The sequence below is a fragment of the Carcharhinus amblyrhynchos genome, chromosome 1, assembly GCF_965287045.1.
Source record: "Carcharhinus amblyrhynchos chromosome 1, sCarAmb.v2.hapA, whole genome shotgun sequence".
In the NCBI taxonomy this organism is placed as follows: domain Eukaryota; kingdom Metazoa; phylum Chordata; class Chondrichthyes; order Carcharhiniformes; family Carcharhinidae; genus Carcharhinus; species Carcharhinus amblyrhynchos.
Window position 1 is genome coordinate 75,121,762 of NC_137324.1, and position 25,402 is coordinate 75,147,163.

At 40.6% G+C, this 25,402-nt stretch overlaps 1 protein-coding gene across 3 annotated transcripts in view; it reads right to left on the bottom strand.

Moving 5' to 3' along the window:
* The window catches only part of tusc3 (tumor suppressor candidate 3), a 350,535-nt gene that overhangs the window by 72,081 nt on the left and 253,052 nt on the right, over positions 1 to 25,402 (bottom strand). For all 3 annotated transcript variants that reach the window (XM_080198163.1, XM_080198162.1, XM_080198164.1), the window contains exon 8: positions 2,681 to 2,755. In XM_080198163.1, coding sequence (XP_080054289.1) covers positions 2,681 to 2,755 — 75 coding nt within the window. The remainder of the gene's footprint in view (positions 1 to 2,680; positions 2,756 to 25,402) is intronic.

Genomic DNA, 25,402 nt, shown 5'->3' on the forward strand with positions numbered 1-25,402 from the left:
GGTAAGTGTGAACTCCATTGCAGGAAACGAAAACCCTACTGATGAGGATAAATTACTTGGCAGTATAATTTTGAAACACTAAAAATAGTGGTCTCTGGCTGTTTGTCAGATAAAATAAAACATTAAGAAGGCAAATTAGACTTTGGTTTCATGTTACTAGATATCCAAATTCAGTTGTGACTATACAAATGATCATTAGGTCGTACATGGGGTACTATATACAGTTTTAGGCTCCGGCATGGTTGGGGCAGTGCTGTAAAACACGTCAAGCCATTCAAAAGTCCATTGGCCTCAGCGGCACCAGAAAATCCCATCCGTGGGAACAGCCATAAAAATCCACCCACAGTGCCAAAGGAGATAAAATAACCCAATTTACTGTGATGATACCAAAGATGAGAGATTTGAGTTATGAAAAAAAGCTGCAGTAAATCAGGGAAATTGTGCGTCTGTTGATACTGGTAGCATGTTGAAAGAGTAAAAATTGCGTAAATATTGGCAGTTAGAATTTGAGTTCCACATTTAAATTGAACCCATTTGATAGTGGCCACGATTCTCCCATCCTGCTGTCCTAATTATTTAGCACAGCGGGCCAGGAGATTCTCATGTCTGCTGATTCACAGGGTTTGCACATGTGTTCCTGTCGCAAACAGCGTCTCCCAACACTGGACTTCCGGTGGCATCAGCTCCACGCTGAAAATCAGCGAGGAGGCATGGAAATCATTTTTAAATTATTTGAATCTCATTTGATTATGAGATTAGCAGGCTTGGGACTGAAAGCTAGCATATTCCCACCTGCCAGAGTAGTTCACTTCAGCAGCGATTACAATGGCTCTCCACTTTGGGGAACTAGCAGCTCAACCCCACAGAAGGGGAAGGCAATCAGGGCTGCCCAAAGGGTCAGATGGGGGGTATCTGCTGGGCATTAGCACCCTGGCACTGCCAGCCTGTGCCCCCAGCACTGCCAAAGGGGCAAAGTGTCAATGCCTGGGGGTACCTTGGCACTGCCCATCAGGCATAGGGTAGTGACATGGGGGCAGGGCCTATGGGGGCAAGGCCTGATGGCGTGATCAGCGGCCCACTGCCACTCTGCAATTGGGATCGGTGGGGGGATGGTGAGAGGCCAGCAATTGGGGCAGGGGCTGGAGATTGGGGTAGACAAGAGTGATGGGAGGGTTCGGGGCTGGCCTGAGAATGGTTGGGGGCCAGCGATCAAGCTGTGGGGGGGCTCAGAGGGCAGCAATGTGAGGTCACGAGATGTAGATAGAGCTCCAGCTTGTGGAGGATGGTGGCATAGTAGTAATATTACAGAACCAGTAATCCTGAGGCCCAAACTAATGTCCTGCGGACATAGGCTTGAATCCCACTCAGCAGCTGGTGGAATTTAAACTCAAATAATAAATGTGGAAGGTAAAACTAGTCTCAGATATGGTGACCATGAAGCTACCATCAATTATTGTAAAAATCCATATTGTTCACTGAAGCTCTTTAATAAAGGAAATCTGCCATCTTTACCTGGTCTGGCCTACATGTGAATCCAGATCCACAGCAATGTGGTTGAATTTTAATTTATCTCTGAAATGGCCAAGCAAACTACTCAGTTCAAGGGCAATTACAATTGGGCAACAAATGCTGGCCTTGCCAGCAAAATCCACATCCCATAAATGAAGTAAATAAACTTATACAAATAATTAATATCTGGACATGCCTGAACACTAGTGCTTCAGGAAACTTAGTAGAGAGCCCAGCGCTTCTCCCAAAGCTTTGTCCGATAAGCCGAATGTTGAATCTTTAAATCTGACTCCGAGTGGTGATTTTCCCACAATAGGTTCTAAGCTTTTTATGAAGCCATATTGAAGTCTGGCTGCTCCAGCATCCTTTAGTGTGACCATAGGCTCTCTAGCAGCTTGCCAATGTACCAAACATTTCTGTGTGCATGCCCATCAGCCTTTTTCTTTTTGCCACTCCATCAAAGTCCTCATCTGAGCCGTCTGTAGCAGAGGGCCTTTATCTATTTGTTTATCTCTTGCATCAAGGTTTTCAGTACCACATCTCAGAACCTTGATCAGGTCCTCTGGTCTGTTGCACCATATTAAAACATTCCTCCTGCTCATGAATGCCTCTTACATCACTTCCAGTCTCAGCTGCAGCAAAGCAGAGGATTTGAGAAGTGTGGGTTAGCCTTTAACTAGTCTTGCATAACTTTGGGCCCTCTACAAAGGCATGCAGCTACCCAATGCAGCCATGTGCTCAGTGCCTGTTAAATTAACTGGTAGCTTTAAGTTTGTGTACTGTCTACATTAATCTGAACGAGCATGGGTTAATCCTGCATTATGTTCCCCGTGCCTGACTTCAGTACCTATCAAATTTTGTCACCAATGACCATTAATTTTTATCTTCACTTAATGTCATAGCTGTCAAGCATTAAGACCATTGCCCTGGATGCTTTGACTACTGTTAGATGGTTAAAGTTATGTAATTCCTTGGCAATCTCTAGTAGAAGCCACTCTATCAAGTAAGGGATATATGGTAAATAGCAACAGCAAAACCAATATGCGCACAACACGAGGTAAACTTACAAAGTAGTTGATTTCATGTCTCATGCAACACTTGAATGCTTCAGTTGCCACATCCATTCAAAAAACACAGTAGCACTGAGATATAAGCTGTTGGCATAACTTACTTCTTCTTTTGCCCACATCACCTTTGGATGTTGCAGCTTCATTTAAAAGAACCATTCCCATGGTGATGGCAGCATCTGCAGTTGTCGTCAAGGAAACAATAGAATTGCACTTCCCATAATGCCTCATAGGTGCATTTTCAAAGAAAGTCAGCTTTATCTCAGTTCTTCAAACGTTCTCACCAAAAATGCTTGGATTTTACTTCACCAATTATTAGATGCAAATCATGACTGATTTAAATAACCCTTTTAAGTGTCAATTCTAAAATGCATAATTCACAGTGAGAAAAAATCACCTAAGAATCACTGAAATAAAACTCTAAAGATTAACATCAAGAAATGTTAACAATGCAACATGAAAATTTATGCATATTAGGCACATACATTTGATAAAGGTTCTTCAAAGCTGCAAACCAAGCCTGACATTAATTGTTGAATCATTTTACATTACATTATCACAATAAACATACCTTTATTTATCATTTATTTACAAAGTAAATTTTGAGAACATTTTACACTAGCTTCCATCATATTTAACTTTTTTTTTCAATTCTTCCTTTCAAATATCATTTTCACATGGCATAGAAATTGCAATAAAATGGATTAAAGCTTTAATGGTACTGCCTATACAGACAAATTCATGGAATCATAGAATCCCTAAAGTACAGGAGGCCATTTGGCTCATTGAGTCGCACCAGCTCTCCTTATCCAATATCACACCCTACCTCGTGCCCATAACCCTACACATTTACCCCACTAATCCCCCTATCCTAGGCATTTTCGGACACTAAAAGGGCAATTTAGCATGGTTAATCCCCCTAACCTACACATTTTGGGATATCAAGGGGCAATTAAACATGGCCAATCTCCCTAACCTACACATTTTGGGACTCTCAGGGGCAATTTCACATGGCCAATCCACTTAACATAGAACATAGAACACAGAACACTACAGCACAAACAGGCCCTTCGGCCCACGAGTTGCGCTGATCATATCAACACCTACCAATCTATAGACCTATCTATAACCCCCAATCCCATTAAATTCCATATACTCATCCAGAAGTCTTTTAAAAGACCCCAGCGAGTTCGCCTCCACCACCACTGACGGCAGCCGATTCCATTCACTCACCACCCTCTGAGTGAAAAACTTACCCCTAACATCACTTCTGTACTTGCCTCCCCGCACCTTCAATCTGTGTCCTCTCGTAGCGACCATTTCAACCCGGGGAAATAGCCTCTGAGAATCCACCCTATCTATTCCACTCAACATTTTATAAACTTCTATCAGGTCGCCTCTCAACCATCGTCTCTCCAGGGAGAAGAGTCCCAGCTCCCTCAACCTAACTTCATAAGGCATGCCTCCCAGTCCAGGCAACATCCTTGTAAATCTCCTCTGTACCCTTTCAATAGCTTCTATGTCCTTCCTATAGTGAGGCGACCAGAACTGCGCACAGTACTCCAAATGAGGCCTGACAAGGGTCTTATAAAGTTGCAGCATTACCTCCCGATTCCTAAACTCAATCCCTCGATTAATGAAGGCCAGTACACCATATGCCTTCTTGACCACATCCTCCACCTGCGAGGCCGATTTAAGAGTCCTGTGGACCCGGACCCCAAGATCCTTCTGCTCTTCAACACTACTAAGACTCCTGCCCTTGATAGTGTACTCGTTCATCCCATTGGTTCTGCCAAAATGGACGACTACACATTTATCTGTGTTGAAGTCCATCTGCCACTTCTCCGCCCAGTCCTGCATCCTATTTATGTCCTGCTGCAACTTTTGACATCCTCCCAGACCATCCACAACACCACCGACCTTCGTGTCATCAGCGAACTTACTTACCCATCCCTCCACTTCCTCATCTAGGTCATTTATGAAAATGACAAACAGCAAGGGTCCTAGAACAGATCCCTGGGGCACTCCACTGGTGACTGACCTCCATGCCGAAGAAGACCCATCCACAACCACTCTCTGCCTTCTGCAGGCAAGCCAGTTCTGGATCCACAAGGCCAAGGGCCCTTGGATCCCATGCCCTTGGATCCCATGCCCTCTCACCTTCGCAAGAAGTCTTGCACATCTTTGGAAATTAGTGGAGTCATAAAATTAGTGGAAATTATTGGAGTCAAATTAGTGAAGTCAAGTAAATTTAACTTCATTGGTATATAGAAAACCTAGCTTTAAAAAATATAACTCAGAGCTAGATTGTTGTTTTATTATCATTGGAGTTACATTTCTTTTGCAGTTTAATTGTACAGAAAATGTGTTCTGCCAGCATAATAAAGAGAAGCTGTTCAATCTTTTCGATCACTTGGGAAGAAGAATAAAATGCCCAGATTAGGCTAATCCCGTGACTGTTGTCTTTTTCAATTTATGAAAGTATTTTCCAGTATTATAGATCTGAAGAAAAATGACATCTAAAAATGTCAATGTTTAATATTATAAGATGAAATTCAGGAAATGTAGTGAAACAGAATATATTTCAATTTGGATTATTTTATGTGAACTGTATACAACAATTTATCATTCAAATTCCCTCCAGCTAATATAATGCAATGAATTTGCATCTTCACTACTAAACTGAAAGCCCAGAATTCCCTAAGAAATTTTAACGTAACTATAGGGCATGACCTGAGCTGTACCATTCTATTCCAAAGAAACCCATGTGTGCAGTAATTGATTTACAGCTGTTTTATGTTAAAATATTTCTTGTGCGTGATTTTCTTCAATCATTTACATAGCTTTCATGTTCTCTCTGCCAAACCACCACCTAAGTCATGAACATAACTGCCCACAAGCAAAAGATCTGAGAACATGGGTTTCCTATACTTATGCCAGTTCTGAGCAGGTGCAATTTTACCCAGAATTTTAGGTCATCGCTTACAGTGTTTTTTTTGTGTGTTTCTTTTAGCAATCATTTTAATTCTTATCAAAATGGCACTGTATTTCCTAAGCAAAAAGAAAATACTGCTTATAGTTCAAATATGAAATAAAATACAGAAAGCTAGAAATACTCAGCAGGTTGGCAGCACCTGAGGAGAGAAAAAATGAGTTAACATTCCAGGTCAGTGACTTGTCATTAAAAAACAAATCTAACTTTTTTTCAGTTTTAGTTCTGTATCTTCTATACCTTTGAATCATTTTTAATTACATTTGAATATGTTAGATTTTTAAAAATCCACAATTTTATTTTGCCTATATTGATGGATTCATGCTTTAATTTGCAAACCTTTATGAAGAAGATAAAGAGATCATAAAGAAGATACTTGAAGAAGCACATTCCATGCTTTCTTCTAGCCTATATTACAAAGAACGATAAGAAGGACAGTGCAGGAACAGGCCCTTTCGCCCTCCAAGCCTGCACCGATTATGGTGCCCTAACTAAACTGAAAAAAACCTTCTGCCATTACTCGGTCCATATCTATTCCCTCCCTATTCATTTATCCATCCTGATGCTTCTTAAATGTTGCTTAAATATTACATAGATACAATATTGCATTAATTTTCTCTGGTTTTACACCAAACTTAACATGTTGATGGGTTTTTGATAAGAGAGGGGATTAAGGGTTATGGGGAGAGGGCGGGAAAGTGGAACTGAGCCACAACAGATCAGCCATGATCTTATTGAATGGAGGGGCAGGCTCGAAGGGCTAGATGGCCTACTCCTGCTCCTATTTCTTATGTTCTTATGTTCTAACATTCTGGCATACTTTGTCATTAGCAAGATCAGTGTACGAGCCATTGTAGTATTTTGCCACAAGTCTGATCAAGAAAATTCTGGGTTTAAGACTCAACCTAGACAAACACTAAGGCCAGAATTTTACATTCCCCCTGCCACTTTCTAACACCCAACCTGAGGCAGAGGGAGGAGAGTGTGAAAGGGATTCTCTCACAATTTCCACCTGCCTCAAATTCACCACTTAATGGCCACAAAGGCCTTAAGGTCTGGATTAACTCTGCACCTCTCTTTCCCCCTGGCCGATCCACTGAGACTTTGAGTGACTTCCTTGTGCCCCACAGGCCTTCCTTATCCTTCCCCTATCTGAGACCCCTAACATTTAAGTGGGCATTCAGTTCCTGAGACTTAGACTGACTCAGCTCTGTGCAGTGACTGTTCTGGCCACTACAGCATTGTTGCTGGAGGGACTGGAGAGTTGCCAGTGAATCAGATTGGCCAGCAGATCTGCAAAGCGGGACATACTCCTGATTGAGAGGTGTATATCCCATCTTATGTCAATCAATGCTCATTACAGTATAAAACGGAACTCTTGGATTTGACCCAACTGCCAGCCATTCTAAAATTTCAGACCAAAGATATCTTTGGAACTGTTCATCTCCATCAGTGTTTTTTTCTTTCTGGAATATATAGATTTTTAAAAGGCCAACTACTTGTTAATATATTGCCAGAGCTCAACTTACATATATGCTCTTTTATGTTCAAGGACAACAGTCTTCATCACTGAGGGGGTTTATTGAACTAATTTTAAGATGTTTGCCTCTAGAGAAAGCCTCATAACACTGTCACCCGACTGCAGAAAACCAGATGCGTCAATCGGACTGGTTACATTTCAAAACCCAAAAATCCCCTTTTCATAACGAACAAAGGATACAAACATCCCATCTTCCCCAGTGAACAAAACATACATTTGTCATGCACTATCCTGTGTGACTGTGAGTTATACAAGTTATCCATTATATACCCACTGTTCTTATTCATTAACAGCTCCACTAGCAAGGCTCTGCACATGCATTGTACGCATTGTCTTTAAACAGTGCCAGTCTCTTCATGCAACATGTGTGTATCCACATTGGCTATTCATCTGGGTGATGTCCCTTGTCTGAAAAGTGCTGTTACTGTGACCCTTGTTTTACCTTGATGGTTGCTGTTGTTCCATTGGGGTGGTTGGGCACACATGGACCTTTGGTATTGATGGTGTTCAGTACTCAGTACAGTTGGTGAGATCTCTTCCCCTGACTGCCCAGTTGCTGTGAAGCTTTGCTAGTTGTTTGGAAAAGCCTGTGGTTGTGTTGGAATATTTAGTTATTCACTTACACCATGAACAATTGAGGTGCTAATTTCTCCTCACATGTCTTAAGTTTACACATGGGCTGAGTCCTGAGAGCATTGAAGGTTTGTACGCTGATTAGTTCATTTTTGTTTATGGCTACATAATTCTTCAAGGAGTCTTTCAAAGCTGCAACTTGTTTTCTGTCTGCCATTTTGCCTGGCTGTTCATCTAGTTGAGTGTTTTCAACTACCGCTTTAAGTTGCTACCTATGGAATCGAAGGTTATTATTTCCTCCTGCTGTCTCTGAAATTTACTTATTCAGATTTCACGCAGCTTGGTTCATTGAAAACTTCTGTTTATTGCATTTTCAAGGTGCTCAGTTTGAAACTTGCCCTTCAAATCTTCCAGTTAAGCTCTGATGTGAACATTTTCCTGTAGAACTGCTTGATTGACCTTCAGCTTGTGCATCTCATTGCACTGACGTAGTTGGCAACCATCTTGTGGGTTCTCTTGAATATTGTTTTCCTCTCTCTCTGGGGCCTTTGGTCTCACTCTACCCTGAAGACTTCAGTTTCCCATTCTCTGTTGGCACATTTTAGGTTATTAGTCCAAGCTTTAACAAAGAATAAAGAAAATTATAGTATAGGAACAAGCCCTTTGGCGCTCCAAGCCTGCAAAAACCATGCTGCTTGACTTGAAATAAACCCTCCCAACCTTACTAGGGACCATATCTCTCAATTCCCATCCTATTCATGTATTTGTCAAGATGCCCCTTAAAAGTCACCATCGTATCTGCTTCCATTACTTCCCCCAGTAGCGAGTTCCATGCACCCACCACCCTCTGTGTAAAAATCTTGCCTCATGCATCTCCATTAAACTTTGCATCTTAAACCTATGCCCCCTAGTAAGTGACTCTTCCATCCTGGGTAAAAGCTTCTGACTATCCACTCTGTCCATGCCCCTCATAATCTCGTAGACTTCTATCAGGTCACCCCTCAATCTCTGCCATTCCAGTGAGAACAAACTAAGTTTCTCCAATCGCTCCTCATAGCTAATGCCCTCCATAGCAGGTAACATCCTGGTAAATCTTTTCTGTACCCTCTCCAAGACCTCCACATTCTTCTGGCAGTGTGGCAACCAGAATTGAACACTATATTCCAAGTACAGCCTAACTAAGGTTCTATAAAGTTGCAACATGCCTTGCCAATTTTTAAATTCAATGCCCTGGCCGATGAAGGCAAGCATGCTGTCTGCCTTCTTGACTACCTTCTCCACCTGTGTTGCCACTTTCAGTGAACCTGTACATCCAGATCTCACTGCCTATCAATACTGCTAAGGGTTTTGCTTTTTACTGTATATTTCCTATCTGTATTCGACCTTCCAAAATGCATTTCCTCACATTTGTCCAGATTAAACTCCACCTGCCATCTCTCCATCCAAGTCTCCACTTGATCTACATCTTGCTATATCCTCTGATGGTCCTCTTTACTATCCGCAAATCCACCAACTTCTGTGATGTCTGCAAACTTACTAATCAAACCAGTTCAAAAGAGTTTAAACTTGCTTCAGCTGAGATGAGTGGCCATGACTTTGATTTGATTTATTATTGTCACATGTACTAATATAGTGAGAAGTATTGTTTCTTGTGCATTACAGACAAAGCAAGTTGCTCATACAGAAGGAAACGAGAGAGTACAGAATGTAGTGTTACAGTCATAGCTAGAGTGAAGAGAAAGATCAACTTAATGCAAGGTAAGTCCATTCAAAAGTCTGACAGCAACAGGGAAGAAGCTGTTCTTGAGTCGGTCGGTACATGACCTCATTTTTGTAAATTTTTCCTGAAGAAGGTGGAAGAGAGAATGTCTGGGGTGCATGGGGTCCTTAATTATGCTGGTTGCTTTGCCAAGGCAGAGGGAAGTGTAGACAGAGTCAGTGGATGGGAGGCTGGTTTGTGTGATGGACTGGGCTACATTCACGACCTTTTGTAGTTCCTTGTGGTCTTGGACAGAGCAGGAACCATACCAAGCTGTGATACAACCAGAAAGAATGCTTTCTATGGTGCATCTGGAATAGTTGGTGAGAATCATAGCTGACATGCCAAATTTCCTTAGTCTTCTGAGAAAGTAGAGGCATTGGTGGGCTTTCTTAACTATCGTGTTGGCATGGATGGACCAGGACAGGTTGTTGATGATCTGGACACCTAGAAGCTTGAAGCTCTCGACTCTTTCTCTTCATCCCCTTTGATGTTGACGGGGGCATGTTCTCCTTTACGCTCCCTGACGTCGATGGCAATGTCCTTCATTTTGTTGACATTGAGGAAGAGATTATTGTTGCCACATCAGTTCACCAGATTCTATATCTCATTCCTGTATTCTGTCTCATCATTGTTTGAGATCCAACCTACTGGTGTCGTCAGCAAACTTGAAAATCGATTTGGAGGGGAATTTGGCCAATTTGGCTGAGAACACAGCCTTGTGGGGCACCAGTGTTGAGGAGTATCGTGGAGGAGGTGTTATTGGCTCTCCTTACTGATCATGTGTCCAATCTGTGATGTGGAACTCCAGATCTTCCTCCATGCCACTGCATTTGGTTGTCAGACTAATTTGTCTTCTCAGTATGAGTATCATGCCATCATATCACTTCAATTTTAGTTTTGAGGGCTTCATTTTGGATCCCATGTTGAATGACTTCACATAAATCTGTGAGGGTTATTATGTTGCTTAATGCCAATGTCTATCTGACAATTGCTCACTTGATATTTTCATTTTTGCAGTCATTGTGGAAAGTCACAGATCATTTGTCACCAATAGACTTGCCTGAACCAATCTAATATATTCTTCATTTGGTAGGGCAACCCAGGGAGCATGGGCTGCAGCAGGAGAGTAAAGAATGTAAAGGGTTAAACAGACAGCCTGACTGTAGTATCCACACACACTGCAGGCAGATACATAACAAATTACAAATAACTACATCCCAAATGGCACTAAACAGTCACACCCCAAGTAAGATCTTTCCGAGGTTATAGCAACAATAAGATCACTGATACCATTTATCAAGACCCCACAATGTCTACAGGAGCCATTGTGCCTCTGGAAAACTAATCACATATGAGAGAAATAGAATCACAGAAAAACTACAGCACAAACAAGCCCTTCGGTCCACAAGTTGCGCCAATCATATCTCTACCTACTAGTCTTACCGATAACCCTCAATCTTATGAAGTCCCATGTACTCATCCAGAAGTCTCTTAAAAGACCCTATCGAATTTGCTTCCACCATCACTAGCTGCAGCTGATTCCACTCACCCACCACCCTCGAGTGAAAAACTAATCCCTTACATCCCGAGCACCTTAAATCTGTGTCCTCTTCTGGCAGCCATTTCAGCCCTGGGAAAAAGCCTCTGAGAATCCACCCAATCAATACCTCTCAACATTTTATACACCTCTATCAGGTTCCCTCTCATCCTTTGACTCTCCAAGGAGAAAAGATCAAGCTCTCTCAACCTATCCTCATGAGGCATGCCACCCAATCCAGGTAATATGCTTGTAAATCTCCTCTGCACCCTTTCAATGGCCTTCACATCCTTCCTGTAATGAGGCGACCAGAACTGAGCACAATATTCCAAGTGGGGTCTGACCAGGGTCTTATACAGCTACAGCATCATCTCCCAACTCCTAAACTCAATTCCTCAATTGATGAAGGCCAGTACACCATACACCTTCTTAGCCACATCCTCTACCTGCGAAGCCAATTTGAGAGTCCTAAGAACCCGGATCCCAAGATCCTTCTGATCTTCCACACTGCTAAGAGTCTTACCCTTAATATTATATTCCTTCATCCCACTGGACCTGCCAAAATGTACCACTACACATTTATCCGCATTGAAGACCATCTGCCACTTCTCTGCCCAGTCTTGCATCCTATCTATGTCTCGCTGCAACTTCTGACATCCCTCTAAACTATCCACAACACCTCCAACCTCCGTGTCATCGGCAAACTTAACAACCCATCCCTCCACTTCCTCATCTAGGTCATTTATAAAAATCACAAACAGCAAGGGTCCCAGAACAGAACCCTGGGGCACTCCACTGGTGACCGACCTTCATGCAGAAAAAGACCCATCTACAACCACTGTCTGCCTTCTGCGGGCAAGCCAGTTCTGGATCCACAAAGCAACAGCCCCTTGGGGACAATTAACACACCACTGAAATCAGCTTGATAACTACAGTGCTTTGATATTGCAAACAAGTAGGCAGGATATATTCAGAACATGATAAAAGATCAAGCACAAAGGACCAGCATAATGTAATCAAACCAGAACTTTAATGATGACCTAATTGAAATGTAGTACTTTGTAATGTGAAGAAGTATAAGAATGTGTAAGAACCTATGATTAACAGAGTAGCCTGGGAACAAGCTAGAATTACAGCTCCAAGTACTGCTCTCCCTCATCCTTGTTTTTATTCTCAAAATACTCAGTTTGTTCATTCCCTCCAACACTTCTTCAGATGCATCTGCTGATATATCTCTGGTAGCCATTTATATAGGTTTGTTTTCCTTCTTTCCAGACAAACACTTATGTCTGAAATAATTTTGCTTGTTAGTGTTAAAACATTGCTTTCTCCATGCTGACAACCCTTCTCTTCTTTTGTATGCTAACCTGGATAATATTTGCCTCTTTACCCATTCTCTGTAATTATTTGGGAGTGTCTCTCAGAATGATGTATCTCTTGGTCTGCTGTGCCATACATATGCTCTAGCTGACATTTCACAATTTCTACATTTCAACACATGTTGATCTCTTTCATTAGCATCAGTTCCTCATCTTTCAGTAGACTTGCTTTCGCTGAGAGGTCTTGCATGCCTAACAATAATCTGTCTTTAATCAGATCATCTTTTAACTGTCCTAATTCACATTCACGTACCATTAAGTGGACTTGTTTTCACTTTGAACACTAGTGCTGAATATATAACATTAATATATGACATTCAGTCAGGCTTCAAAATCTACATTCAAGGCCTTCAAAATATCTGTCACCTACTGTCTATGCTCCTCATTTAGATTTAGGATGGTGATCACTTTGTAGCAATCCCTTCCCATCAGTGTTAGAAATAAGACTGTTTTTATCTGTTCAGGCTTGTAAATTAAGGCCTAAATTCTTTGGTTTCCCCACCACCACCCCCACCCCCGCCATGGGAAATGCCAGAGTTGGGACAGAGGATTTGACAGACAAACAAAAGGCCTATTGACCTTGGACAGGAATGTCTGGTCTTGGAGCCTTGAATCTCATACTTTTGCCAGTTTTGCTACAAAGCAGAGTAAAATGTTATTGGAGATGGGATAAGAAAATTTACTTCAGCCATTTTTTTCACTCAGTCAGTAGCTGCAGTCCTTGTCTGTTTCACTTTGTCATTTTCACCAGCTTTTTGCAAATTTTAACATTTTTGTGTTCCTTACTTGGCTGCATCTTCTCTGTAGCAAATATTTTACTTGCAACATTTTTTTTTCAGCCACCTTTCTACAGATTTGAATATCTTCTTGTGTTCTCAGTGTCTTCTCTGCATCACTTCCGGGGTCAAAAATATATTTTGTCTCACCAGGTTGCATGTTTAAGGACAACGGTTTGCATCAGTGGCTTGTCTCAGTGTGAGGTTTTACTGAACTGTTTCAAGATGTCTGCTTCCAGAGGCACCCTCATGTCATTGTCACATGAATACAGAAAACCAGATGTATCAAGCATGCAGGTTACACTTCAAAACCCTCAAGGATAAGCTAAATAAGCTATAGTTTACTGTCTCCCATTATGATGGGTGTCTAATTATGAAAAAAATATTAAATTTCAAGTTTCACATAATCGGTTGAAAAAGAAAGGCGACAGGGAAAAAAGACTCTGAAACTGACACTCTGGTTTTGATGTATTGAGACGGCTACACAATTATTGGTAACACTGAATTTGTAAATCTGTACAAAAATAACTATTGTTAGCGCGAGTGGGCAAAACAACCACTATGGACTCAGGGTGAAGTTCAATAACGGCACAGCTTTATTTTCTTTTATGTTGACAGAGAAGTGCAGTCAGGACATACAATCAGACTGTCCTGAAAGCGCTCTAACGGTCCCTCGCAGCAGGCTATAGTTATACCTGAACTTCGGTGCAGTATGCGATTCAAATGCTAATACTTTGTTTACAGTATTTGACCTTAGCCATCCTGTCTCGATGTTTTCAAGTGTTGAGGAAATTGTTTTAAGTGTGTGTTAATCGTTTTGTCTGATTGGTTACTAATGGTCTAGAATCTCTGGGGTTGTCATTGATCTCAAAACAGGTTTGAGGGGCCAGGAACGTTTCCTTAGCTATGCTAATTTTAGGTGTCTCCATGGGTTGACTGTTTTAGAAGTGCTGATTTTGATGGGGTGGGGATTTAGTTCCTGTAGGTGCCAACCTGTTCAGCTTCCCTTGTGTGCTAGCCCTCATTTGCATTCCAAAAGCATGCTCTTGCCTGCTAATCTGTGTCTGTTACTTTGTGATTTTTAGTGGAGAGGCTCTCAGTGTAACTTTAGTCTGCTTCCATATTGTGTGCCCAATTTCATAAAATTTGTTGTCCGATAACACTATAATACATATCCATGTTGCCACTCTTACCCCACTTTGTGACAGTCATATGATCCATTTAGACACTTCAATCATTAAATAAAATAGCCTTATGTTTTTTTAAAACAATAGTAAAAGTTTTGTTAAAATTTTAAAATGCCGAAAAATATTCTGGAGGTCACGTGATGCAAGTGTGGGATTGATTGTGTTTCGTGAGCACTGATGCTGCTCATTTTCAATCATTTCATTTATTCTGATGCACAGCTCATAGTCACCTAATCCTGAAATGAAAGCTCCTTGATATGTCCTTGGAAGATTCTTGGCGGAGGCTTGGTGACAAAATGCCAAGGAGTGTCAAGAAAATTGTCAATTAAAGGGAGCAGTCAGAGGCATCCATGTTGGAGTTGGGCCCTCAGTATGGCATCCTCGTTAAGAAGCAGGCTGTGGGTCCACTGCTCTTGAAGGAACTGCAGGTGATGACTGCCAATATTATTAAAGTTATTGACGACAAACACGGTGTTTCAGCACAGAATACCAGTGCTCACATTGATGGACTGCAGTATACCAGTAAGAAGCTCTGTGAAGGTAGAATCTTTAATGTCAAGAATGTTGCTTCCTTAGTTGAGGCTTGTTCGCAATCCGTAGACAATCAGTTGCACTGTATGTTGGATGTCTTGGTGGATCTGGAAAATTAGGGTCGGGAAAAAATATCGGTGATCGGTATTCCAGAAGGAACTGAGGGTATGCTTCCCATTAAAAATTTTGGGAGCTGGCTACCATTTTTTTTTAAACCGCAACACAAAGAGTGGGCCTATCAAGCTCGAAGGGGAACAGTGTACATTATCCTTGAGGCTGAGGGACAAACAACAATCCTGGCATATTATCATGCTTTTCCATAACTTCAGAAATGGCCAAAATGTTTTGGAAGTTGTCAGACATGGTGGGACTTGGCTCTATGATGAAGCAAAGCTCTCATTCTTCCAAGACTTCTTGGTAGCGATACAGCTGAGACATAGAGGGTTCAAAGAGATTAGAAACTGTCTGAAGGCTTTGGAATCCCATGTGCCCTCCTTAATCCTGCTTTTTGAGGGCAACTTTTGAAGGATCTGTTAGAACCTCTGACAATCCTGCTGAGGCTCTAGGTTTTTAGACTCTGTGGAAGAGAATGGTTTGGAGTCATAATCCACAGCTCTGCGTTAGCCCTGGACTATACCCCCAATGACTATACGTTTGTATTGATTTTGTAATGTGGGTTTTCTAGTATATAATATATATAGATGGGAGTGATCCGATATCTGAGCTGTGAGGCGAATTGAGTTATATTCTGCAGCTCTTCAGTAATCCTAGAATGTATCCTTGTAACTTATCTATTTGTTGATCCTTTAATATGATTTGTCACATCCTGTGACTGAGTTCTGAGGGTATCTCGCCTATTATTCTTTTGAATCCAGGGACGTCTGTTTATCTTTAATGGAATGCATCCTACAATGTACCACGTGTTCAGTAGGTGTGTTGTGTAGGTTGCATGGTATCAGGGTTGTATGAATTTTATTCTCCTTCATGTCTTATAATCCTTGCATTAATAATAATGGAATTTTTTTAGCTGATATCCTTTATTCTAATTATGGCTAAAATGAGTAGCACTACAGCAGGGAGATGGGCAAGTGATTTAACATGGAAGTAGTGGGTATAGCCATTTGAGTACTCACAACTGATGAGGAAAACCCTTCTAGATCTTATAGGCTCATGTTTTTCTTGTGTTTCTGTTGTTTTAGGGTTATAAAATCTCTGATTGACTCCTGTTATGGTACAGATAGACTATATATCCTGGAAAAGTCATTGTATTGTATCAATGGCACCTCCAGTGTAGCTAGAGATGGGAAACTACACCTTACTGCATACCCAAACATGACATGAAAATACTAGGTAGTCTAGCTGCTTTTATACTTGTGTGATATATATCTTATATTCTCTGTGGCTAAATAAAAAATGATGTGGATATGTGGTCACGGGCATTCAGCCTCTGACCTTCGGGTAAGCATTCTCCAAGGCGGCCTTCACGACACACGACAGCGCAGAGTCGCTGAGCAGAGACTGATAGCCAAGTTCCGCACACATGAGGACGGTCTCAACAGGGATCTTGGGTTCATGTCGCACTATCTGTAACTCCCATGACTTGCCTGGGTTCGCAAAACCTCACTTACTGTACTGTCTGGAGACAATACACATCTCTTTAACCTGTGATCAGTGCTCCTTCCACACACATTGTCAGCCACTTCAGGACTTGAACAGCAGGTTAGGTGTAAAGATTCGCATTCTAATCAGTAATCTCTAAACTGTCTGTGCTTTATATGCTCTGTCTGAGGCCAGAACTCTCCATTCACCTGACGAAGAGGCTAACCCGAAAGCTAGTAAGTTTACTATCAAATAAATCGGTTGGACTAAAACCTGGTGTTGTCAGACTTTTTGCTAAATAAAAAATGGCAGCAGCTTCTTTAAAAAAAATTCTCCTGGAATGTGCAAGGAATTCATCATTCTATTAATAAAAAGAAATTTTATCTTTTCTTAAAAAGGAGAAAATTGACATAGTTTTGTTGCAAAAAAACTCACCTTGATGACAGAGAGCACCTTAAACTTAAGTGGGTAGGGTAAACTCAATGTGCTGAGAGGCGTTTAAGAGTTTTCTAAGCAGAAGTTATATGAATTTGGGAATAAACTGAGCGGATGTTTGGCTTGTCTTACTCAGAAGAAGTTGGACTCTAAAGCAATGGCTTCGTTGTTGGCTTTCAAGGGGGGTAGGAAGATGAGGGCTGAGGGTGTTAATGGGGCTTTCAAGAGTTTTTATGTTAACCTTCATAAATCAGACCAAGCTGATGACACTCTGGCACTTACGCAATATTTTCTTTCCTGAAGCTCCCCTCTACCTCGGAGGACCTGAGATCAATTTTGAATGCTCCTGTCTCTGGGAAGGAGGTGACTCCTGCCCTGAAGGAGCTTCACTCCAGCAAGGCATTCAGGCCTGATGATTTTGGATGTGAATGTTACAAGGAATTTAATGGCTTAGATCCTTACAAGGAATAGATCCTTTAACTGATAGATGCAATCATTCATTTGAAACAGTTTTGCCACCACAGTCACTCTATATTTCCTTCATCCTAAAACCAGCCAAGAATCCTGAGCAGTGTACTTCTTGCCTTTCTTTGTTAAATTTTTACTTGAATTGAATGTCAAAGGTTCTGGCAATGTGCCGGGGAAAATCCTTTCTGCGATTATCCAGGATGACCAGACTGGATTTGTCAAGGGCGGAAACTCGTGTAGTAAATTCAGGAGGCTACAAAACATTATTCAGGTCTTTCAAAAGTGTGCTATAGATGGGTTTATAATCTCTTTGGATACCAAAAAGGCGTTCAAGAGCAGCTCATATACTTTTCAACAACTGGCTGTGTACATTGTTTTGTTTCCAAAGTATTCAGGACATTATTGACAACTTTGGTTGCTGATGGGTTTAATGACTGGTAAAACCTTTTTGGAATTCAAAAGCATAGAATGCTAGGCAAAAGTTTTGCTTCCATGTCTGACAAGACAACGTGAATAATTACTTGAAGTGACAGATAAAAAAGCAAAAGCACTGGAGAAATGTATTTGAATGTGTTACTGCAGTTGTATACACACTAGCAGAACGTGGACCTATTTTTAGGGGAGACAATGAAAAGTTTGGCTCACCACACAATGGATCTGAGAAACTTCATCGAGACCATTTTAGAAACAATGGATCTGAGAAACTTTCACACTTGTTTAAAACAAGATGTGATGAACTCATCTGGCTTCTAGCTGAAAAAGGGTCGATTTTGAATGACTTGAAAAAAGCAGGACACTGCAGCTTGTCAATTGACTCTACGCCATGTTGGTCAACTAACTTTTATTGTAAGATATGTGTCACCCAATGATAGTTTTCCCATTGAATACTTTCTAACTTTCCTTGAATTAGAAAACCACACTAGTGAAAGTATTGCTGGATTATCCAGGTAATGACTTCAGTGTAGAGAACAGTCATATGATAATGCAGCTAACAGCAGAAATGTATCACAGCATGAAACAAAGAAATTTTGAGAAAATAAGTATGCTGTATGTATTACATGTGCTGAACATTCACTGAATCTTGTTGGCTGTGATGCAATTGATTGCTGCTTAAATGCAGTAAATATGCTTTACTATTGTGCAACAAATATACAGATTCTTCTCCACCTCTACAAAATGCTGGACATTTCTGGGTCCAGATTCCACCATACAAAACATCTCATGGATACGAGGTGGGATGCACATGCAAAGGCTACTTCAACCAAGCTCAAGTTATGGTTCAATTATTTATGCTTATTCATCTTTATATAGGTGACAATGAAAAATGCGATACGAAGTGAGAAGCTGGCATTCTGCAAGAGAAAATGGAGGAATGAGAGTTTGTGTTCATGTTAGAACTTTGGGATCATTTGTTAAATCTGTTCTGAAAAGCCAGTCAGACCCTATGAGATCCATAGATGGACCTTAGTCATGAGCAAACCTTTACACATCACTCTTTCACTTCTTGAAAGAATTCCCTAGAAAGTCTTGATAAAATTGCTTTTGAAACAAAAACCTGCCTAATGTAGACTACAGGAATAAAAGAAAAAACAAATCAATGATGGTGATAACCAAATGCTGATGAACGCTTTCTCCAAGAGATAAAATAATCTTTTATTCCTATGATGGACACATTTGAAATCAATTTGAAGAAAAGAACAATCACGTAAGAAAATGTTGGTTGACTTAGATGCCTTATCAAAACAGCTGTGTGACGATGTAAACTTTTCTGATGAAAAATGATCCTTGATGTTAACTTTGTTGGAGAAATAAAACCCCACCAAGCTTTTGGAAACAAAATAATTCAGATAAAAGAACTTTATGCCATCAAGGCCTGTATCAAGCCATCATCCAAGGTAAAATTCAGTTGGGTTTACCGATTGTAGAATAAATATTGCAGTTTTTTTTCAGTCTGATGGCAACAAACTCCTCAGAACAGAAGTCATTTTCACGGCTGAAAATCATCAAGGATAAACTGCAAACAACAATGCTGCAAGAAAAGCAGCCTGCTCTAAGCATTATATGTGTAGAAAATGATAAACTTGATAGCTTATCATTTGAGCACATCATTGTTGACTTTACTGTGCAAAAATTTTTTAAAAATCTATTTGAGGTTTTATGCAGGTTGTATTATAGCAAATGCTGATCTGTGTAATTGCTCGTGTTGCTGCAGATTAAAAGTTTTCATGCATGCTAAATAAGAAATCTATAAGTATTTATAATACAGATAAGCTTATTACAAGATGTATGTTTCAGTTACATTCAGTTTATTGTGTGCCTTTCCTATGTACATATGTAAATGTAAAGCTTTAATATTTTTATTTTCATTGTTGCTTCTGTCAGAATAATACTTTTTTGTTAATGCAATGAGACATTTTAGATTGACATAGTTTAGGGCCTTGCATGTCAAAACCCAGCCCTGTCCTGTTCCTTTCAACCTTGCATTTTCTTATCCAATGGTTCTTGGCCCTTTGCCTAGTTTTCTTAATAAACTTAAAACAAATTATACAATCTGGCAAAGCAGAAAGTGAATAAATATTTCTGTAGTGAACAACAGCATCACTGGTTGAAATCTGAGTGCTTTGTGTTGTCTTTGTTAAACAGAGTCAAACTTTAGAGTGCAGAAAATCTGAGAGCAATTTAAATAAAGTACATCTCTATAATTACTAAACAAAGAACGCATTTATGAAAAAAACTAATCTTAATTCAGCATTTATTTTGTTGCCTCTGTAGAGAATAAAAATTGCATGTGATCTTCATCCCTGTTCCTGTAAAATATTTTCAAAAAACAACTGATTAACAAATTGGTGATGAGTGTGCATTTGGGTCCAAAATGGTGAGGGAAAAATTACTCTGGCTCTTTTTGTACATTTTGTGAATATGGACTTTGCAAAATGAGGATTTTTTGCTCTAATTTTAGTTGTTATACAAAACCTGTTTTTAGGCCTGCACTCAATTTTCTGGGACGCAATCTGCTTCAAGTGCAGCGAGGCTGGAAAATCGCCCCCTATATCAAATACACCTGTAATATATATAAACTCTAACCATGAATGGACTGTGATGTACTTAAGACAACTCTATACCTTCCATTGGCACGGGAATCAAGCTCAAGAATTGCTTTTCTTGCTTCAATATGAAGGCAACAAGGTTGGAGCAGCAACATAAACATCCATTGTACTCCAGCGACAGTAAACTTAACACTCAGTTCAATGTGCTTGACTGGGACCAATAACCCAGCAACCCCTCTCCCCCCAAACTCCCAGCCCTCAATTCAAATTGGAGTCCATCAATAACCATAAACAGTAGAACCACTTGTGCCAGAATAAGCTCGAAACTTACTAGAAGAAATTTCTCCATGGCTACAAGCAATTAAGTAGTTATTTTTAAGTAATTACTAGTAGTTGTGAGATTCTTACAGTACAAGTAATTAAGTCAGCAGTTGATCCCATTCAAATTAAGCAGATCTCAATGTCTGAATTCACTAATTCCAGCTGACACTGTCCTACTATTTGCCTCAGTACCCCAAGTGAGGGAAAAAGCATTTGCCCAGCTGGGGTATATGCTGTTGAATGCAATCCAGCATGATTCTGTTTTCTGAATTAAGGCAAGCTTGGATTTGCTGGTGATACCCTCTACAATTAAATAATTCACTGCATTCACTAACCTAAAGAATGACAGTTAGGTAAAGTGGTAGAGATATTTGTTACAACTCAACAAATAACCAATGGCTTAATAAAAATAGTTACACTTATACAGCATTCCTCACATCAGAAAGATATCCACTGTACTTCACACATTTGAGACTGAAATGCACACAAAGCAGGAGCAAAATAAATACATAGCAGGGGAATTAAGTGGTGGATTAAATGATTAAAGAAAAATAAAGATCTTCTTCTAGTTTTTGAAGGCAAAATGGCCCACTCTTCAACCAACCCAACTCTTGGTCCATATCTGAGGGCAATTTCCTACAGAATCCTGATACCTCGTCCATTCTCATTGTTTAGGGCCTAAAACATTCCTTCCAGGCGAAACAGTGATTTCCCTGTATTCCTCTCAATTTAATATATTGCACTCCTTCCTCACAGTACAATGTGCTCGACATTAGTGAGACCAAGTGCAGATTGAGTGATCATTTTGTAGAACACCTCTGTTCAGTCCACCAGCGTGAACCCGAGTTTCTGGACACTTGTCAATTTAACTCTTAACTCCATGCCCGCTCTGATCTACACAGTTCCAATGAAACTAAAGGAACAAACTTCTGGAATGAACTGAGCTCAACATTTTCAGATTTAACCATTGCTTTCATTTGTTTCAGACAGCAGCTACTGATAATGATTTTGCATTTGTCAATTTTCAATTTGTCAAAACCATCTTTTATTTCCTACTTGAATCATCACCCCTCCTTTTTGCTTTGCAACATTGTTCCTTTCATCATTTAATTTCTCATTGTATTACATACCTTCCCTTTTGCCATGCCGGGACCACAACAGGAATATTGTGTGCAGTTATGATATCCCAACTCTTGCTGTTCAAAGAATCTGAAGTTTTTTTTTCAAAAAATGAAAATCAACAATTTATGCTGGTGTTTATCTTATGAAGCAATTGTACTTTTTAATTAAATGCTGCTTACAATAGTACATTAATGCATTAAGAATTTCTGGCGTAATGAAAGGGAAGAATGCCCAGAATGTGTTATTCAATTACATGTTCATCAGAAAAATGACACAGACACTTCAATCCTAGCCTGCTGCTGCACCAGCCAAGTAGCAAAGAAAACAGTGACACCTCCTTGGCTATATGGTGCACTTTGTTGCTGGCATTGAGCTATGAATATAATTGTTCAAACAATTTGGCATATGGTTCCGCAACACACAGTGCCACCTGCAATTACTTGAATACTACATTTTCTGCATTCTGCAGACTAAGCGAGCGAATTTACCATCGCGCCCTACTGGCCGAAAGGCAGGGTGAGCTGGTAAGATTGCAAGAGAGACAAGAAATCAGGTTCGCACCCCTTATCTTTGTCTACTCAAGATATATTTGGAAGTTTCACTGCAAGTTGTGGGCAGAAAGACACCATTGAGTGTCTTTCTTCCCCAATTATTCTTGCTGCATATTCGCCCACTAAAATGTTGGCATGATAGTAATATAGTGTACAATAATTCAGCACAATGCTAATATCAAATTCTAATAACAGCATATTTTGAAGAAGCAGTCCCATAACTAAAAGCAATTCAACCCATGTTTCTTTTTTCTTTCTGTAGAATTATATCCAAAAAGAATCAGGACCCACAGTTGCATTGGACTACAGTGCATTATGTCAAGGACAAACTCACTCCACCTGTATAGGTACCTGCTCTGAGATATTGCTGATTTAGAGAACTATCAATGAGGAAGGAGCACTGAGTGACAGATAGAAAGGAATGGACTTGATAGCTGAAGAACCTGAATTAACCGGTTGCATGACCTTCCGGATACTGTTTCAGTACAAGGCCCATTGATGCTAACATTCCAAAGCTCATCGCTTAGCAGATGTATTTCTCTTAAACTTTTGGGAATATTCATAACACATTTAATGAAATGTACACAATGCTGAAAAACCAAGGACAGCAGTGATGCAGGACAGATTCACAGATCTCCACTTTAAAAGCAAGCCTATAGCAACTCTACCATCATTATCTGTTGTGGGGAAACCACAACAGGGAGTGTTTTCTAAGCCCAGGCATAGCAATTCTTTTGAAAGGTCGAACTCGGATTGTTAAGGCTTTGGGTTCCAATCTACAGAAAACTGTGTGATGATGAAAGACGATGTTACATTCATGCAGGTGGTCATAGAGATTTATAGCACAGAAAAGCACTTCAGCCCATCGAGTCTACATCAGTCAAAGACAAACAACACACGATTCTAATCCCATTTTTCAGCACTTGATCCATAGCCCTGTATGCTTTGGCATCGCAAGTACATCTCTAAATACTTTTTAAATGTTATGAGGGTCTCTACCTCCACCACCCTTTCAAGAAGTGAGTTTCAGACTCCCACCACGAAGATTTTCCCCACACCCCTACTCAATCTCCTAGTCCTTACATTAAATCTATGCCCCCAAGTCATTGATCCCTCCACCAAGGGGAAAGGTGTCTTTCTATCTATCTATGCCCTTCATGATCTTACACATCTCAACCTTGTTCCTCCTTAGTCTCCTCTGCTCGAAGGAAACCAAACTCAGTCTATCCAATTTCTCTTCATAACTAAAACTCTCCACACCAGGCAACATCCTGATAAATTGCCTCTGTACCTTTTCCGGTTTTCTCACATCCCTTCTATAATATGTATTCCAGAACTGCACACAATACTCTCAATAGGGCCTAACCAAAGTTTTATATAGTTCTAGCATAACCTCCCTGCTCTTAAACTCTTTGCCTCAGTTAATAAAGGCAAGTCTACCATATGCCTTCTTAACCACTTATCCACCTGCTATCTTAAGATACTACATGCGCACACTAAGGTTCCTCTGATTCTCGCTGCTTCCCAGGGTCCTGCCATTTATCACATATTTCCCTGTCTTGTTTGTTCTGTCCAAGTGCATCACACCACACTTATCCAGATTGAATTCCATTTGCCACTGATCAGCCCATCTGACCAGCCCATCCAGTGTAGGTTAAGTGGGCTTTAGGTTGGTTTCACAGGTCGGTGAAACATCGAGGGTTGAAGGGACTGTACTGTGTTGTAATGTTCTATGTTCTATCTACATGCTCCTGTAATCTAAAGCTTATCTATATCCCCCTGTAATTTAAGGCTGATCTATATCTTCCTGCAATCTAAGCCTCATCTATATCCTCCTGTGATCTAAGGCTGATCTATATCCTCCTGAGATCTAAGGCTCATCTAGATCCTCCTGTAATACAAACCTCATCTATACCTCCTGTAATCTAAGGCTCATCTATATCCTCCTGTAATTGAAGGCTGTCCTCCTCACCATTTACCACTTTACCAATTTTCCTATCATCCATGAACTTCCTGATCAATCCTCCTACATTAAGTCTGAATCATTTATATAAACCACACACAGCAACAACCCCAACACTGATCCCTGCGGGGCCCCACTGGATAAGTCCAAGTCCAAAATATACCCTTGACAATCACCTTCTGCTGACTGGCATTCAGCAAGTTCTGGATCTAATTTGCCAAATTTCCTTGTAAGCCATGGGCTGTTACCGATGCTTTCAGTATCCCATGTGGGATCTTGTCAAAAGCCTTGCTAAAGTACAAGAAGACTGGGTCAAATGCATTGCCCTCATTTACACACTTTGGTCACCACTTTGAAAAATTCAATCAAGTTGGTCAGTCATGACTTCCCCTTAAAAGGTCAGAAGTATTTCCCCACACAGGTGGTTGGAAATAAGGAAGGAGGAAGACTGGGTTACAGCAGTTGAGTAGCAGCAGATAGATGGATGGCGTTCATAAATTTGAGGTAAAGTATATACTGGAGGTCAGAAAACTCATTCCCCACAGCATGGTGGCATAGTGGTTAGCACTGCTGCCTCACAAATGTCAAGGACCTGGTTCGACTCCCAGATTCCGTCATTGTCTATGCGGAGTCTGCATGTTTTCCCTCTGTCTGCGTGGGTTTCCTCCAGGCGCTCTGGTTTCCTCCCATGGTCAAAAAGATGTGCTGGTGAGGTGCGTTGGCCATGCTAAATTCTCCCTCAGTGTACCCAAACAGGCACCAGAGTGTGATGACTAGGGGACTTTCACAGTAACTTCATTGTGATGTAAATGTATACCTACTTGTAACACTAATAAATAAGCTTTAATACTTTAAACTTTACAATACACTGCATATTAGGACTAAACTACTTATTAGTGCATGGTGAGTTAATCAGTTAGCTAAATGTCTGATCAGTTGGAGTTGCAGTTCAAGTCTTGACGGTTGCAAATCGCCAACCCTGTGTCAACGGTTATGGTTGGATGCCTGGTCCTCTGGTGGTGTTACATTTCTTTGCTGGATAA